This window comes from Hordeum vulgare, chromosome 5H (assembly GCF_904849725.1).
Source record: "Hordeum vulgare subsp. vulgare chromosome 5H, MorexV3_pseudomolecules_assembly, whole genome shotgun sequence".
In the NCBI taxonomy this organism is placed as follows: Eukaryota; Viridiplantae; Streptophyta; class Magnoliopsida; order Poales; family Poaceae; genus Hordeum; species Hordeum vulgare.
Genome location: NC_058522.1, coordinates 425221723 through 425239415, shown reverse-complemented (window position 1 = coordinate 425239415; position 17693 = coordinate 425221723). Strand labels below are relative to the sequence as shown.

Below are 17693 nucleotides of genomic sequence, written 5' to 3'. Positions count from 1 at the left end.
GTGGTCCCGACACGTTGCCGGTGGTGCCCGAAACATTTTCGGCGTCCAAACCCATCCATCCTACATATCAATCTTTACCTCCGGACCATTTCGGAGCTCCTCGTGACATCCGGGATCTCATCCGGGTCTCCGAACTACCTTCGGTAACCTCGTACAACAATTCCCTATAACCCTAGCGTCATCGAACCTTAAGTGTGTAGACCCTACGGGTTCGGGAGACATGTAGACATGACCGAGACACCTCTCCGGCCAATAACCATCAACGGGGTCTGGATACCCATGGTGGCTCCCACATGTTCCACGATGATCTCATCGGATGAACCACGATGTCAAGGATTCAATCAATCCCGTATACAATTCCCTTTGTCTATCGGTATAGAACTTGCCCGAAATTCGATCGTCGGTATCCCTATACCTTGTTCAATCTCGCTACCGACAAGTCTCTTTACTTGTTCCATAGTACATCACCCCGTGACTAACTCCTTAGTCACATTGAGCTCATTATGATGATGTTCTACCGAGTGGGCCCAGAGATACCTCTCCGTCACACGGAGTGTCAAATCCCGATCTCGATTCGTACCAACCCAACACATACTTTCGGAGATACCCGTAGTGCACCTTTATAGTCACCCAGTTATGTTGTGACATTTGATACACCCAAAGCACTCCTGCGGTATCCGGGAGTTGAAGGAAAAAGATACTTGACATTACAAAAGCTTTATCATACGAACAACACGATCTAGTGCTATGCTTAGGATTGGGTCTTGTCCATCACATCATTCTCCTAATGTTGTGATCACGTTATCAATGACATCCAATGTCCATGATCAGGAAACCATGATCATCTATTGATCAACGAGCTAGCCAACTAGAGGCTTGCTAGGGACACATTATGATCTATTTATTCACACATGTATTACTGTTTCCTGTTAATACAATTATAGCATGAACAATAGACGATTATCATGAACAAGGAAATATGATAATAACCATTTTATTATTGCCTCTAGGGCATATTTCCAATAGCTTCGTGGTGTTGGTGTGACTTCATGGTAATATCCATCCCTCCAATGATGGTGAACACCGAGATACATCCTTGTCATCGTGTACTCAATTACCTCTAACTCTAGCTCCTTACTTTTGATTTACTTTGGTCACTTGACCTTGCATTTACTACATCTTGTCGTTCTCGTTGTATTGTGTTAGTTATCCCTTTGTAGAGATTATATTTAGGCCTATAATTTATATTCCACAATTCATACTTGTCGCTATTGACATATCTTTGCAATTAGTGTGGATTGCTATATTGTGTCACACATTTTTCATCTTGTGATATTGCTCATGTAAGTTTGTGTAACTTACTTGGGCTTGTTTATATCATTTGTGTGCTCATTTTATTTGGAGTATGTTGTGGTGCACTTATTGAGCCTAGTATATTTAGAATTTCTATTTGAAAAATATTTGCTTAGTTTATTTAGGTGTTAGAATAAAGCCAAATCCATATAAGTTTTTAAACGCGTGTTCACCCCTCCCCTCTAGACGACATCATGGTCCTTTAAATTTTATGCATCTCTAGCCTATATATATATAGTTTTATTTTTCTATTTATATATGTTTAATTGCCTACGAAAATATTTTTTGGTTGCATAGTGTTACTATCTACACTCCAAAATGTACGATTTTTACATTAAACTATGACCAAATCTTCTTTATATTTGACAACTAATTAACATGCTAGGAAAACACCGTACCATTAGAATCTTCATATTTTTTTTGAATTTAAACATCTTTTAACTAGTATATATTTTTTAAACAACGACCAATGTAGCATCTCAAATATTGCGCTCCTTTAGAGAAAAAGTATGCAACTTCGCACTGAATGAGTATTTAATGTTATCACATAATATTAAAATATCATTATATTATATTATGTATACTTCCTCGACTATGTGCATCGAGTGCATTTTTTGAGGGTATGTGCGTCCAGTGCATTGATAACAAATATATAAGCAAATAAAGTACCCTACATCAAAGATCTACATAGTCCGCCATTAATTATGTCCCATTATTAAGACATAGATAAAAAGAATCAATGCATTTCACTTTCCTTAGACCAGGCATGCTTTTACAATTATGTACTCTGTTCGTTTCAGAATATAAGGTGTACTATTTTTCGTGCAAGTCAACCATTTAAATGTTTGGCCAAGATTATAAAATAAACTAACGATATATGCAATACCGAATAGATAAAATATGAAATTACTTGTCATGATGGTTCAAATGATATGAACTTTATATTATGGGTGTTGGTATATGCTCCTACAAACTTGGTCAAACATGATCTTGTTTGACTTAAAAAATACACCTTATATAAATAAACGGAGGGAGTAGTTAGTAACATGCAATGACAAGTGTAATAGATAAGGGTATGTTTACCGAGGGATATATTTTCGTTGCGGTTAATAATCAACATCTAGTCTCCCCATCCCTTTCTATAAAAAATATTCTCTTCATATTTGTCAGGAATTACAAGGCATATTTTGTTTTATGAGATATTTTCATTATCTTTCCCAAGCTTTCTCCTTCAAAACTAAACTTAGTGATACAAGTATATTTAAATCCTACCATTATATGCCATTGATAATGGCCCATTATCAACAATGATACATATAATTTTTCATTTCATTCTATTTTAAATATCGTCCACTTACACGTGTTCGCGTGTAGAACACACGCGTCACCATGCCATCACATGTGTTGCATATACACTTCACACTCGTGCGCTGCGAAAACAATGGTAAGACCTAGTTTCCGCACGTTCGCGGTCTGTTTTTAAAGTGGACAGTGAATTATTTTAGGTTATTAATAATCAGCAAAAAATAATCAAGAAAAGATGGACATCATTAAGTGCCACAGATAAGATTACATCGACATCCATTGCATATTTCCTTGCATTATTGCATATTTCCTTGCATTGATAATCATCCGTCCTATAATAGGTACCCCCGCCATATATCCACCGTACTCCACAATTCCACAAGGCGAAACCGGAAGGAGGAAACGGGATTTCGACAGCGCACGCCGCTTCCCCTCGCCGTTAGCGTCCCCATTTTACGGTGTCACATTCCTACTACTAGTATTCACTCTCAAATCTCCCTCCCAATCTCCATATCCGTATAATAAGCACCGCCGCTTCGCCGCCGCCGCCCGCCTTCCCCTGCCCTCTCCCTCCCCTCCAAGCTCTCGCCAACGCACGCGTTCCCACCCCTCCAAAGCTCCCAAATCTGCAGCCAAGCCGCGCTTCTCCGGCCCCGATCCTCTCGCCGCTGCCCGCCGCTCCCGCATTGGCTGAATCCCCGCTCCACCGCCTCCTCGCCGGAGCCCCGCTCCATCGCGTCCTCGCCGGAGCACGGCTCCATCTCCCAGCGCCCCCGCCCCCCAGGGCCTGGGCACGCCAGTTAGTTCCGCGCGCGTTGGTGGGGGTGGACGGTGGCTTTGGGAGGAAGGAATCTTCCGCGCGTCCGCGTCGCGTAGGTTCGGCGCGCCCCGTTGTTTCTTGCTCCATTTTTCTGGCAGTTTTTTTTAGTCGGTTGGTTTGAGCGTAGCGTGGTGGTCTGGTAGGGATGGGCGTGCTGGATTTCGCGGCGATGGGCGCACCGGAGAAGGCCAGATCCCTCGTCGCCGACTACCCGCAGCGCCACATGCACAAGGGCGGCGCCGATGGTGACGCCCTCGCGCGCATAGAGACGCGACGCCGCCGATCGGTGGGGCATGGCGGCGGCCCGCCCGGGCGGCCAAACAGCCCGGCGTCGCCTGCCGAGCCGCCCACGACGCCGCTGCGGGCGCCCGAGGCGAGATCCAGGAGCAAAAGCGACGTGGCGCCGGGCTCCCCTCCTCCAGACCGCGATATTAGGTAACGAAAATCTCTGTCTCTATCTATAGTGCAAAACTAATTGGTTCCTAACACTAAACTATAGTAGTACTCCAAATGATATGGAAGTGAACTAGTAAATCATTTATTATTTACTTCCGTTGCCTGCTAATAAGTGTAAAATGTCTGGTCAATTACTTAGAATGGCTTTAATTATCGCCCCTCTTTCTTTGGAAGTAGTGGTTGATGTTGATGGATGCTGATGGCTTGAGGAGTAGAGGTTGGTTGTCTAGCTCTGGCCACTGTTGACGAGTTCTGAATGATTGTTGATGCAGGCAAGCGGACGACGAGGAGGCTCATGAACCCAGGGTCCAATTTTTAGCCCCTGGGACTTACTTCTTAAATGACTTTTCAGATACAGATTCTAGTGTTAGTGTTAGTAACTCAACATACAGATCGATGACCCCAAGCCCCACAGAGAGTCCTACTTGTGCCGCGAGGCAGAATGATGCTTCTGATAATGGTGCAATTGCAGCGATCGACTCAGATGATCCTCATGACCTGGCTGATGTTAGCATCGCTGAGAACAGCAGACCAAGCCATGGGCCATCCTCTATCTTCGACTTTGGTGATAATATTTGGTGCCCACCACCGCCTGAAGATGAGATTGATGATGCTGAATCGAGGTTATTTGGATTCGATGACGATGATGATGAAATTGGGGACTCCAACGACACTTTTGCCCCAAACTGTTTCAGTGCTAAGACTAATAGAGTAACTGCTGCCAGTGATATCAATTGTGAGTCCCACCAAGAGAGTGTTCAGAAGGATCTATTTAGGCATTTTCAAGCTCTAGTTGCACAGTTACTGAAGGCCGAAGGTGTTGTGTTGGCCAGTGAGAAGGATTCCAAAATCTGGCTAGATATTGTGTCCTCGTTAGCCTGGCAAGCCGCTTACTTTGTGAAACCTGACACCAAGAAAGGCGGCAGCATGGATCCTAGTGATTATGTGAAGATCAAGTGCATAGCATCTGGGAACCCAACTGATAGGTATGTGCTCGCTTCTGATGTTTCTACGCCTTGCATGCTTGTACTGTTCATAATTTGATACTGATTGATAGCCTGTTGATTGCAGCAATTTTGTAAGAGGGATTGTTTGCTCCAAAAATGTAAAACACAAACGGATGGTTTCCGAGTACAGTAATGCCAAATTGCTCATTTTAGGAGGTGCACTTGAGTACCAGAAAGCTTCTAATAAGTTAGCATCAATTGGGACTATACTCGAACAGGTTTGTATCTGTGCATGTTTTTGAAATTTAAGTATGATGTTTACATGCTGACAGATGTTCTATCTGTAGGAAAAGGAATATCTACGAACTGTTGTTGGAAAGATTGAGTCTAGGAAACCTAATGTGCTGATAGTTGAGAAGAGCGTCTCATCTTATGCCCAGGAGCTCTTAGCGAAAGATATCTCATTAGTTCTGAATGTAAAGAGGACACTTTTGGAGAGAATATCAAAATGCACAGGCGGTCAGATTGCCTCATCAATTGATAACATTGCTTCAGCAAGGCTAGGGCAATGTGACATGTTCAAGGTGGAGAAGGTTCTGGAATCATTTGCATCAGGACATGCAGAGAAGAGACCAACAACAAAAACACTGATGTTTTTTGAAGGCTGTCTGAAGCGCCTGGGTTGCACGGTAATTACCCCTTTGTGAAGATACTTGATTGGAATAATAAAATGGTTTGTTGGGCATTTATTTTCACTTCTCCTATCATATGATGCACTCACCTGTTGATCTTATATACTTTGGAACTGTTCTTGAATTGTTTACTCATACGTTATTCCAGAACCATTCTGCAAGCTAAACGTGCAATGCTTCTATTTAGGTCCTACTAAGAGGTAATTGTCGAGAAGAATTGAAGAAGATCAAGCATGCAATGCAACTTGCAGTGTTTGCTGCTTATCATCTATCCCTCGAGACATCATTCCTTGCTGATGAGGGCGCAACAATTCCACGTGTTCTTTCGTTAACTGCGATGGGTGCACAACAAGCATGGACCAATACAGGTCACGTTTCTGCTAAGTCTGCTGATCGTGATACTACTGATACTCTCAGAGCCGCGGAAGAGAAATGCCTACATACTGCTGCCATTGTGCAAATGTTTGATGGTATTTCTGCATCACCGCCTTCATTACGATTGGATGGGGAAAGCCTTCGAAGTGCACCTGAGTGTACTGAATCTGAATCTCCTGTTAATCATGACAATTTCCTGAATGCCGTGAATGCCTGCCAAAAAGCTGTCTTGGCTCAGATACCCGTGAATTTATGTCAATTGGAAAACAGTGGGAATGGCCTACCACCAGATGACTTCCAAGCAGGAGACCTAGATAACCAGAACAGGCTTTCATGTAGCTACTTACCTGGTACTGACAATCATCAGAGCATCTTAGTTTCCCTCTCAAGCACCTGTATCCCCAAAAACTTAGCATGTGAGCGTTCCCACCTCTTCCGCATCAAGTTTTATGGTAGCTTTGATAAGCCACTTGGGAGATACCTTCGCGAAAACTTATTTGACCAGGTACATCTAATATGTGCCTATGAATTGTATTCTGTTTTCTCAAGTATTCCTTTATCATTTTTTTTGAAATAGTAATGTGTTGTTGCATTTCTTTTCAGGCATATTGTTGTCCGTCATGCAAGGAGCCTTCAGAATCACATGCCAGATGCTACATGCACCAGAATGGCAGCCTAACAATAAGTGTTAGGCGTCTCTTATCCCAAAAGCTGCCAGGTGAACACGATGGAAGGATATGGATGTGGCACAGATGTATGAAGTGCGAATTTGAAGATGGAATGCCGCCTGCTACACATAGAGTGGTCATGTCTGATTCTGCTTGGGGTCTATCCTTTGGGAAGTTTCTAGAGCTCAGCTTTTCTAATCATGCAACTGCCAACCGAGTTGCGAGTTGTGGGCATTCTCTACAACGGGACTGCCTTCGTTTCTATGGGTCTGTAGCTCATTCATATGTTTTAGCTCTCTGTATCCAATCCTATCATGAAATTGAATCTGCTTACAAAACATTGCAGGTATGGAAATATGGTAGCAGCCTTCCACTATAGTCCCATGGTTACTCGATCAGTTAACCTCCCACCCTTGGAGCTGAATTTCAATTGTCACGGCATGCAAGACTGGGTGAAAGGAGAAACACTCATGGTATACTGTTTAATATCCTATGTTAAACAGATCAGTGATTCATTTCTGTGCTCTTCATTCTCAACTTTGGTTATTTGCAATAATTTTCTTATGTAGGTATTTGATGAAATGGAATCCTTACATATGGAGGTATATGGTTTCCTTAATAGTATTGAGAGGAGTATCATCACCTTGGATGAGCCAGTAAAAACAGGTATACGGAAGCAGATTGTAGAGATGAAGGATTTGCTTAACAGGGAAAGAAATGAATACGAGGTGGGCCTTCTGTTTTTTCTCCTTGTTTATTGTCCGAGTCTTTAGCGCCTTTTGTGTGTGTATGTTTTCTATTGTTTTTCTTATCCTCATTTTATTTTGTTTTGCAGGGTTTGCTTCTACCAGTTATAAAGGGGAGTGTTCATTCCATGAAATCAACTATTGATACTCTGGAACTCAACCGTGTGAGACGTGGTCTCCTCCTAGATGCATACGTTTGGGACTGCAGGTTGTGTAACATAGATTCACTTAAAGCAAATGGCCATATTGCCAGAGCTGATTCTTCCAATCCAGAAAATCTCCAAGCCACCAGCATAAAGGAAGATAAATCTGAGCTACTGACGACTGTTACACAGCATGGGGAAACACATGTAGGATCTACTACATACAGAAGGTGCTCCTCTGGAAGTCCAAGGAGATCTCTACTATCCAGAGAGGCCTCAATGGATAACGGGAATATCTTGGTTGAGACAAATTTGCCGATTGAGCTGGTGGATGGTGTGAGTGGTGCAGGAGATCTTGATGTGGTCTTTAGCAAATTCAGTGTGTGTGAAAATGGACAGCGCCTTCCCATGAATTCCATCGAGACGGTACCAGTCGAGAGGTTACCCTCTCTTGCATCTATTTTATCTGATAAAATAGATATGTTATGGAGTGGATCTACTGAAGCACACTGCAGTCTTCCACAAGATTTGATCAAAGCTGATGGAAAGGGTTCTTTTAGTTTGTTGGGCAATCCAAGTTACAAGAAGGCAATCTCCCCAGTTCGAGTTCATTCATTTGATTCTATATTCAGATTGCATGAACGGGAACAAAGTGGACTGTTGCCTGCTTCATTACATTTGTCCTTGAAAATGAGATCAGTTGATTCCTTTAGAGATTTGACAAGCCTTGTAAAGGATCCGATGACAAACATGCGTAGGGCTTTTTCTCAAATATCTCCTAGATCAAGGGGAAACTTAAATGTTATTCTTACCCGTGCACCTACATATCTCAAGTCGCCTTCTCATATGGTGAGTGATGGGGCACGGCTGCTGCTGCCTCATATTGGTTCTGAAGGTGCCATTGTTGTTGCTGTCTATGATGACGAGCCAACCAGTATCGTATCATATGCCATGACATCACAAGAATATGTTGAGCATGTTACCCATAAACTGGATTCAAAATCCAGCTTTCAACATATGTCAAATTGCTCCGCGGTCAGCAATAATGGACCTGAAAAAGCTTTGCCTTCACAAGAAGGAGCTCACTTTAAGTATTCATTTGATGATGAAGCATTTTGTGCAGATAATACAAAGTTTTCAGTGACTTGTTATTTTGCAAGGCAGTTTGCTTCACTTAGAAAGAAGTGCTGTCCAAGTGATGTTGATTACATACGCTCACTCAGTCGCTGTAAAAGATGGAGTGCTGATGGTGGAAAAAGCAATGTTTACTTTGCAAAGACAATGGATGAGAGATTCATAATTAAACAAGTCACCAAGACGGAGCTAGACTCTTTTGTTGGGTTTGCTCCTCACTACTTCAGGCACTTGACTCAATCATTGACTTCTGGAAGCCCAACTTGTCTGGCCAAAATATTAGGAATTTATCAGGTTCACCACTTTTTATGTTTACATATTTCATCCGACAGCACTCTTTTTCGTTCAATCTTTTATTAATTTATTGTGTTGCTTTCATCCAGGTTAATATCAAGGGCTTGAAAGGAGGGCGTGAGGTTAAGATGGATCTTATGGTTATGGAGAACATTTTCTTCCAGAAAACGATATCGAGGGTGTATGATCTGAAGGGTTCTGTGCGTTCACGCTATAATTCAGATACAACTAGCCACAACAAAGTACTTCTGGATTCTAATCTCATCGAGGAACTACATACAAAGCCTATATTTTTGGGCCATAAGGCGAAGCGAACATTGGAAAGAGCTGTCTGGAATGATACATCAGTTCTTGCGGTATGCAACTCTCAACTTACGTTGTTTCATACTACCAAACTATGGGAACCTTTATGATGCCAAAGTAACATTTTACCAGCAGCACTCCTGTAGTCCTGTTCACCTTAATTTCACAAATAAAGTACTGCTGATCACACGTTTGTTTTACTGATATGAGAACCATCATGTACATGATGCAAAAAAAAAGGAGTGAGAAGAAACATCTTTTTCAATGAATTGTTTTTACTGGATTGTGTTTAATAGATCCGCATAGCTGAGCCTAACATATAATTCTGAAATCCCGTTTGGCAAGTAAAATTGAATAACCCTAGTTTTTGGTCTTCCTCATGAAGTCAGAATAGCTTGTTTTTTTCTCAACAAAGATGGCTCGTATTCATTGTCTTCTACCAGGGCTTGTTTACGTGTTACTTGTTGCAAACCTAAAGCATAAGTGTTTGATTTTACTTTGTGTCACCCCGATCATTTTAGAGAAACATATGTGCTTAATTAATTCAATTCTCTTTTACAGTCGTTGGATGTCATGGACTACTCGCTTCTGGTGGGCATTGATGATGAAAAGAATGAGCTTGTGATCGGCATCATTGACTTCCTGCGACAATACACCTGGGACAAGCAGCTGGAGACGTGGGTGAAGGCCTCAGGCATCCTAGGCGGCCCCAAGAACGAGACCCCAACTGTCATATCGCCTGTCCAGTATAAGAAGAGGTTCAGGAAGGCCATGTCGAGGTACTTCATTGCCGTCCCCGACCAATGGTCCTCTTGAAGATCGTTCCTTCATCTGTCACCTGTCAGCAGAAACCGCATCGTTCATTCCTCCATGGTAATTTTTTGACCAAGGACGCGGTGAATCGATACGGATAGCCATTCTTTGGTTGTTTGTGTTCTTTTTTTTAGCAGATCGCATCATTGTGGCAGCTTACTTATCTGTAGGATATTCATATGGCTTGCTCCATGTAAATTGGTGATCGATGGCGGAGTTTTTAACGCCGAGATGCGCCGGCTCCTTTCGATGTAACCCGGCTTCTATACCGACAGTTGTAGGACAAAGATGACAGGTTTTAACATGTAACAGCTCAGTTTGTCACAGGTTTTAACTCCTTGACTTCTATACCTGTGGCCTCATTGAATGAAATCAGCTGCCTCAAGGAGTCAATACATGTTTGTTACCGGCTTCTGTGGCTTCTATACCGGCTTCTGTACATTTGCATTGTGGCCTCATGTTTTTTTGAGGGAAAGGCAGCTGATTTTATTCAATCAAAATATTTTGGGGGCACAGAAAGCTAGTCTGTTTGTTCAAGTAACCAGACAAGCTGGGCACACGACAGAGGCAAAGCAAATTTAGTTACAGAATCTACCTCGACTACTCTTCCAAACGATCTTCATGCATTACAGAACGACGTCGTTGGACACACGAGAGACAAAGCAAATTTAGCTACAGAATCTGCCTCTATTTCTCTAAGAACCTCGGCCGCCATTGTTGATACTCCCTGTTTCCTAAATTGTAAGGTGTGCTTGACTTTGCAGTCTTTCAAGGCCAGAAATTGGCCATTGTTGATACTCCCTGTTTCCTAAATTGTAAGGTGTGCTTGACTTTGCAGTCTTTCAAGGCCAGAAATTGTATCATCGTTTTTATCTTGCAAAACATTTATATAAAATATGTTTTTACACTTTTTAGACTAAATGTAAGTGAAACCATAGTCAAAGTTATATCAAGCACCACATTCTGACAGACGCACGCCACCTGAACCTTTGAAATGTATAGGTCCAGCACAAGATCTTGAAATACTTCTCCACAAGACAGACTGTGTTTGGTTGGGCTGCGGATTTTTGAAAGTAGCTGCCAAAAATTTGCTGTGAAAAAACAGCTTTGAAAAATCTGTTGTGCGAAATCTATAGGCCATTTGACAAACTAGTTGTATGAGTTGTGGCTGTGGAGATAAATGTTTAAAATACCCTAACTGGTTGGGCTGCGGATTTTTGAAAGTAGCTGCCAAAAATTTGCTGTGAAAAAACAGCTTTGAAAAATCTGTTGTGCGAAATCTATAGGCCATTTGACAAACTAGTTGTATGAGTTGTGGCTGTGGGGATAAATGTTTAAAATACCCTAACGGCTGAAATATCGGTTGCATGTTATTTAATGATAATAACATCGTTATTGGTTGATCTAGAACAATAATAAAATCTAATTAAATAATTATTCGAGTCCTATAATTACATGTGGCCAAAACTCGGGCTGGGCCTAAAAAAGCCTAGGGTACAGAACTCGGGCCCAGGTCCGGCCTGGCCCAACTATCGGGCCTAGTTTCTGGGCCCAAGCCTGGCCTGGCCCGACAGATCCGGCCCGATATAGGCGTAAAAACTGGTTTTCGCCGGCCCGACCTTTGGGCTTGATTCTCACGCCCGGGCACGGCCTGGCACGGGAATTTTGGGCCGGGTTTGATCGTGCTGGCCGGGTCGGATTTGTCATGGCCAGGTCTATATATGATCAACATGATATTTTGACAAGGCGAGAGAGTAACTTATCACACAAGTTGAATCCGAACATTTCATCGTTGATCATTGCATTAGTACATTTGAACGCTTACATTTTTCAGTGAAAAGTATACACATAGATATTTTAGGATAAATTATGAAGTGGGGTAAAAAATGCATTGAAAAGATGCAAGCCATCATCTCTCTCCTCTTTAATTATCCAACCTCCAATAAGCTAATTGCATGCAGAAATTAAGAAGACTATGTGTAGAATTTATTGGTCTTGATTACCGTGTGATGAGAGAGAAGCATTTCTTCCTACTTTAAAGTACATTGGAAAGATAAAAGTACACTCTTTTGTGGACAAATTTTAAGGCCAAACGTACACTCTTCACCGGACGGAGGGAGTAGATTACTAGGGCGCAAAATATTATATACATTTCTGACGATATCAAGTCTCGCCGGAACACTATCTCCTTGGAGTCGTGGTACTTCCAAGTCCTCATCAGAAACATAATTCTCATCTTCATCACATTTGTCAAACTTCTCATGAGGCAACTTGGTCTCACGAATGTAGTTGTGCAATGACATACACGCAATAATAGTCTTTCTTTGTCTACGAGGGTTGAAACTAGGTACACCCTTCAGGATGCGACATTTAGCTCTGAGCACTCCAAATAATCGTTTAACAACATTTCTCATTGAAGAGTGAGCATGATTATACACCTCATATTTTCTCACCGGTTTTCGTTCATTACGAAATTCTGGTATATGATATATTTGGCCTTTGTAAGGAGAAAGATACCCTTGACGGCTTGGATATCCATAATCGACGAGGTGATATATTTACCAAGCTATCAATTAAGATCATGTGCATACTTTACCAAGCTATCAATTAAGATCCTTGTGTCATGTGCTGAACTGGGCCAACCAACCACAAAAAAAGTAAACCTCATGTCGAATTCGCAAAACGCCATAACATTTTGTGATGGGAATCCACGGCGACCTGTGTGGTCAACAACCTCATCCGATGGCACTATAACTGGGGCGTGGCAGCCATCTATTGCACCAATGACATCTTTGAAATGAGGCCAAAACCTCTCATCTTGAATTCTTGTAAGCCCAACTGTGAGAGTGTCATCTTGAGGTATTATGTTATGTTTTGCTTGTTGGAAATATGCCCTGGAGGCAATAATAAAATGGTTATTATTATATTTCCTTGTTCATGATAATTCTCTATTGTTCATGCTATAATTGTATTAACCGGAAATCGTAATACATGTGTGAATAAATAGACCACACCATGTCTCTAGTGAGCCTCTAGTTGAGTAGCTCGTTGATCAATAGATGGTCATGGTTTCCTGACCATGGACATTGGATGTCGTTGATAACGGGATCACATCATTAGGAGAATGATGTGATGGACAAGACCCAATCCTAAGCATAGCACAAGATCGTGTAGTTCGTCTGCTAGAGCTTTTCTAATGTCAAGTATCATTTGCTTAGACCATGAGATTGTGCAACTCCTGGGTATCATAGGAATGCTTTGGGTGTATCAAATGCCAGAACGTAACTGAATGACTATAAAGGTGCAATACGGGTATCTCCAAAAGTGTGTGTTGGGTTGGCACGAATCGAGACTGGGATTTGTCACTCCGTGTGACGGAGAGGTATCTCTGGGCCTACTCGGTAATACATCATCATAATGAGCTCAATGTGACTAAGGGGTTAGTCACAGGATCATGTGTGACGGAACGAGTAAAGAGGCTTGCCGGTAACGAGATTGAACAAGGTATAGGGATACCGACGATCGAATTTCGGGTAAGTAACATACCGATGGACAAAGGGAATTGTTTATGGGATTAATTGAATCGCCGAAATTGTGGTTCATCCGATGAGATCATCGTGGAACATGTGGGAGCCAATATGGGTATATAGATCCCGCTATTTGTTATTGATCGGAGAGGTGTCTCGGTCACGTCTGCATGGTTCCCGATCCCGTAGGGTCTACACACTTACGGTTCAGTGAAGCTAGAGTTGTAATGGGAATTGTATGTGGTTACCGAAAGTTGTTCGGAGTCCCGTATGAGATCCCGGACGTCACGAGGAGTTCCGGAATGGTTCGGTGGTAAAGATTTATATATGAGAAGTCTTATTTTGGCCACCGGAAAATGTTCGGATTTTTCGGTGTTGCATCGGGAATGTTCTAGAAGGTTCCGGAGTGGGGCCCACCTTTATATGGGGACCCACATGAACGTGGGTAGTGGGGTCAAGGCCCCACACCCCTGGTTAAGGCGCACCAAGACCCCCCCTTACAAGGAATAAGATCATATCCCGAAGGGATAAGATCAAGATTCCTAAAAAGGGGGGATAACAATCGGTGGGGAAGGGAAAGGATGGGACTTCTTTCTCCCACCTTTGCCAAACGCCCCAATGGACTTGGAGGGAAAGAAACCAGCCCTCACCACCCCTATATATAGTGTGGAGGCACATGGGAGCCTCACCCCTTGCGCCTGGCGCAACCCTTCCCCCTCCTAGACCACCTCCTCCTCCGTAGTGCTTAGCGAAGCTCTGCCGGAGAACCACGAGATCCACCGCCACCACACCGTCGTGCTGCCGGAGCTCTACCTCAACTTCTCCTTCACCATTGCTAGATGAAGAAGGAGGAGACGTCCCTGGGCTGTACGTGTGTTGAACGCGGAGGCACCGTTCGTTCGATGCTTGGATCGGATCTTCCGCGATTTGAATCGCCGCGAGTACGACTCCATCAACCGCATTCATTGCAACACTTCCACTTAGCGATCTTCAATGGTATGAAGATGCTCTCCCTCTCTCTCGTTGGTAGCATATCCTAGATTGATCTTTGTGACACGTAGGATTTTTTTGAATTATTACTACGTTCCCCAACAGTGGCATCATAAGCTAGGTCTATGCGTAGATTCTATGCATGAGTAGAACACAAGTAAGTTGTGGGCGATGATTTGGTCAATTTGCTTACCGTTACTAGTCCTATCTTGATTCGGTGGCATTGTGGGATGAAGCGGTCCGGACCGACTTTACATGTACTCTTACGTGAGACTGGTTCCACCGCCTGACATGCACTTGTTGCATAAGGTGGCTAGTTGGAGTCCGTCTCTCCCACTTTAGTCAGATCAGATTCGATGAAGAGGGTCCTTATGAAGGGTAAATAGAAATTGACATATCACCGTTGTGGCTGTGACGTAGGTAAGAAACGTTCTTGCTAGAAACCCATAATAGTCACGTAAAACTTGCAACAACAATTAGAGGACGTCTAACTTGTTTTTGTAGGGTATGCTATGTGATGTGATATGGCCAAAAGGATGTGATGAAATATATGTGATGTATGAGATTGATCATTTTCTTCTAGTAGGATTCACGACTTGCATGTCGATGAGTATGACAACCGGCAGGAGCCATAGGAGTTGTCTTAATTTATTGTATGACTTGCGTGTCAATAAAAAACGCCATATGATTACTTTACTTTATTGCTAACCGTTAGCCATAGTAGTAGAAGTAATAGTTGGTGAGACAACTTCATGAAGACATGATGATGGAGATCATGGTGTTGTGCCGGTGACGATGGTGATCATGCCGCGCCCTGAAGATGGAGATCAAAGGCGCAAGATGATATTGGCCATATCATGTCACTTTATGATTTGCATGTGATGTTTATCATGTTTTTACATCTTTTTTTGATTATAACAACAGTAGTAAATAAGATGATCCCTCACTAAAATTTCAAGAAATGTGTTCCCCCTAAGTGTGCACCGTTGCGAAGGATCGTTGTTTCGAACACCACGTGATGATCGGGTGTGATAGGTTCTAACGTTCGCATACAACGGGTGTAAGCCAGATTTACACACGCGAAACACTTAGGTTGACTTGACGAGCCTAGCATGTACAAACATGGCCTCGGAACACGAGAGACCGAAAGGTCGAACATGAGTCGTATAGTTGATGCGGTCAACATGGATATGTTCACAATTGATGACTAGTCCGCCTCACGTGATGATCGGACACGGCCTAGTCGACATGGATCATGTATCACTTAGATGACTAGAGGGATGTCTATCTGAGTGGGAGTTCATTAAATAATTTGATTAGATGAACTTAATTATCATGAACTTAGTCTAAAATTGTCTTTACAATCTATATTGTAGATCCAATGGCCCACACTAATGTTCCCCTCAACTTCAACGCGTTCCTAGAGAAAACCAAGTTGAAAGACGATGGAAGCAACTACACGGACTGGGTCTGTAACTTGAGGCTCATCCTCATAGCTTCCAAGAAAATATATGTCTTTGATGCACCGCTAGGTGACACACCTGAATTCCCAGCGGCTCAAGATGTTATGAACGCCTGGCAGTTGCGTAGTGATGATTACTCCCTGGTTCAGTGCGACATGCTTTACAGTTTAGAACTGGGGCTCCAAAAGCGTTTTGAACAACATGGAGCATATGAGATGTTCCGAGGGCTGAAACTGGTTTTCCAAGCTCATGCCAGGTCGAGAGATATGAAGTCTTCGACAAGTTCTTCAGTTGTAAGATGGAGGAAAATGGTTTTGTCAGCGAGCACATACTCAGAATGTCTGGGTTGCACAACCGCTTGTCTCAGCTGGGAGTTAATCTTACGGATGACTCGGTTATTGACAGAATCCTCCAGTTGCTTCCACCTAGCTACAAGAGCTTTGTGATGAACTACAATATGCAAGGGATGGAGAAGTCCATTCCTGAGTTATATTCGATGCTGAAATCAGCGGATGTGGAAATCAAAAAGGAACATCAAGTATTGATGGTGAATAAGACCACCAGTTTCAAGAAAGGCAAGGGTAAGAAGAACTTCGAGAAGGGCGGCAAAGCAGTTGCCGCGCCCGGTAAATCAGTTGCCGGGAAGAAGTCCAAGAATGGACCCAAGCCTGAGACTGAGTGCTATTATTGGAAGGGAACCGATCACTGGAAGCGAAACTGCCCCAAGTACTTAGCAGATAAGAAGGCCGGTAATGTCAAAGGTATATATGATATACATGTCATTGATGTGTACCTTACCAACACTCGTACTAGCTCCTGGGTATTTGATACTGGTGCAGTTGCTCAAATTTGTAACTCAAAACAGGAGCTGCGGAATAAGCAGAGACTGGCGAAGGACGAGGTGACGATGCACGTCGGGAATGGTTCCAAGGTCGATGTGATCGCCGCCGGTACGCTACCTCTACATCTACCTTCAGGATTAGTTTTAAACCTTAATAATTGTTATTTAGTACCAGCTTTGAGCATGAACATTGTATCCGGATCTCGTTTGATGCGAGATGGCTACCCATTTAAATATGAGAATAATGATTGTTCTATTTATATGAGAGATATGTTTTATGGTCATGCCCCGCTGGTCAATGGTTTATTCTTAATGAATCTCGAACATGATGTTACACATATTCATAGAATGAGTACCAAAAGATGTAAGGTTGATAATGATAGTCCCACATACTTGTGGCACTGCCGCCTTGGTCATATCGGTGTCAAACGCATGAAGAAACTCCATACAGATGGACTTTTGGAGTCTCTTGATTTTGAATCATTTGACACGTGCGAACCATGCCTCATGTGCAAGATGACTAAGACTCCGTTCTCCAGAACAATGGAGCGAGCAACCAACTTGTTGGAAATAATACATACCGATGTATGCGGTCCAATGAGCATTGAGTCTTGCGGTGGATATCGTTATGTTCTCACCCTCACTGATGACTTAAGTAGATATGGGTATGTCTACTTAATGAAACACAAGTCTGAGACCTTTGAAAGGTTCAAAGAATTTTAGAGTGAGGTAGAGAATCAACGTGACAAGAAAATAAAGTTCTTGTGATCTGATTGTGGAGGAGAATATTTGAGTCACGAGTTTGGCACACACTTAAGGAAAT

The 17693-nt window shown here is 42.7% G+C and overlaps 1 protein-coding gene across 2 annotated transcripts; it reads left to right on the top strand.

Annotated features, from left to right (window-relative positions):
• Window positions 1–3035: 3035 nt before the first annotated feature.
• On the top strand, window positions 3036–10383 carry LOC123396129 (putative 1-phosphatidylinositol-3-phosphate 5-kinase FAB1C). 2 transcript variants are annotated; one of them, XM_045091179.1, is made up of 12 exons: window positions 3036–3530; window positions 3622–3913; window positions 4207–4920; window positions 5006–5159; window positions 5229–5570; window positions 5761–6453; window positions 6552–6883; window positions 6963–7089; window positions 7186–7344; window positions 7452–8933; window positions 9023–9289; window positions 9798–10383. In XM_045091179.1, exons 2-12 carry the CDS (start codon window positions 3624–3626, stop codon window positions 10050–10052), a joined length of 4815 nt encoding a protein of 1604 aa, XP_044947114.1. In that variant the 5' UTR covers window positions 3036–3530; window positions 3622–3623; the 3' UTR covers window positions 10053–10383. The 2 variants fall into 2 exon arrangements, with proteins under 2 accessions (XP_044947114.1, XP_044947113.1); XM_045091178.1 differs by having other exon boundaries at window positions 3036–3534.
• Window positions 10384–17693: the final 7310 nt, after the last annotated feature.

What these genes read in the sequence shown, in the direction of transcription:
- LOC123396129 (XM_045091179.1), top strand. Translation starts at nt 3,624, where the DNA reads ATGGGCGTGCTGGATTTCGCGGCGATGGGCGCACCGGAGAAGGCCAGA. An exon ending in TTGGGACTATACTCGAACAG is followed by an intron (nt 5,160 to 5,228) that starts GTTTGTATCTGT and finishes TTCTATCTGTAG; the next exon opens with GAAAAGGAATATCTACGAAC. An exon ending in GACTGCCTTCGTTTCTATGG is followed by an intron (nt 6,884 to 6,962) that starts GTCTGTAGCTCA and finishes AAAACATTGCAG; the next exon opens with GTATGGAAATATGGTAGCAG.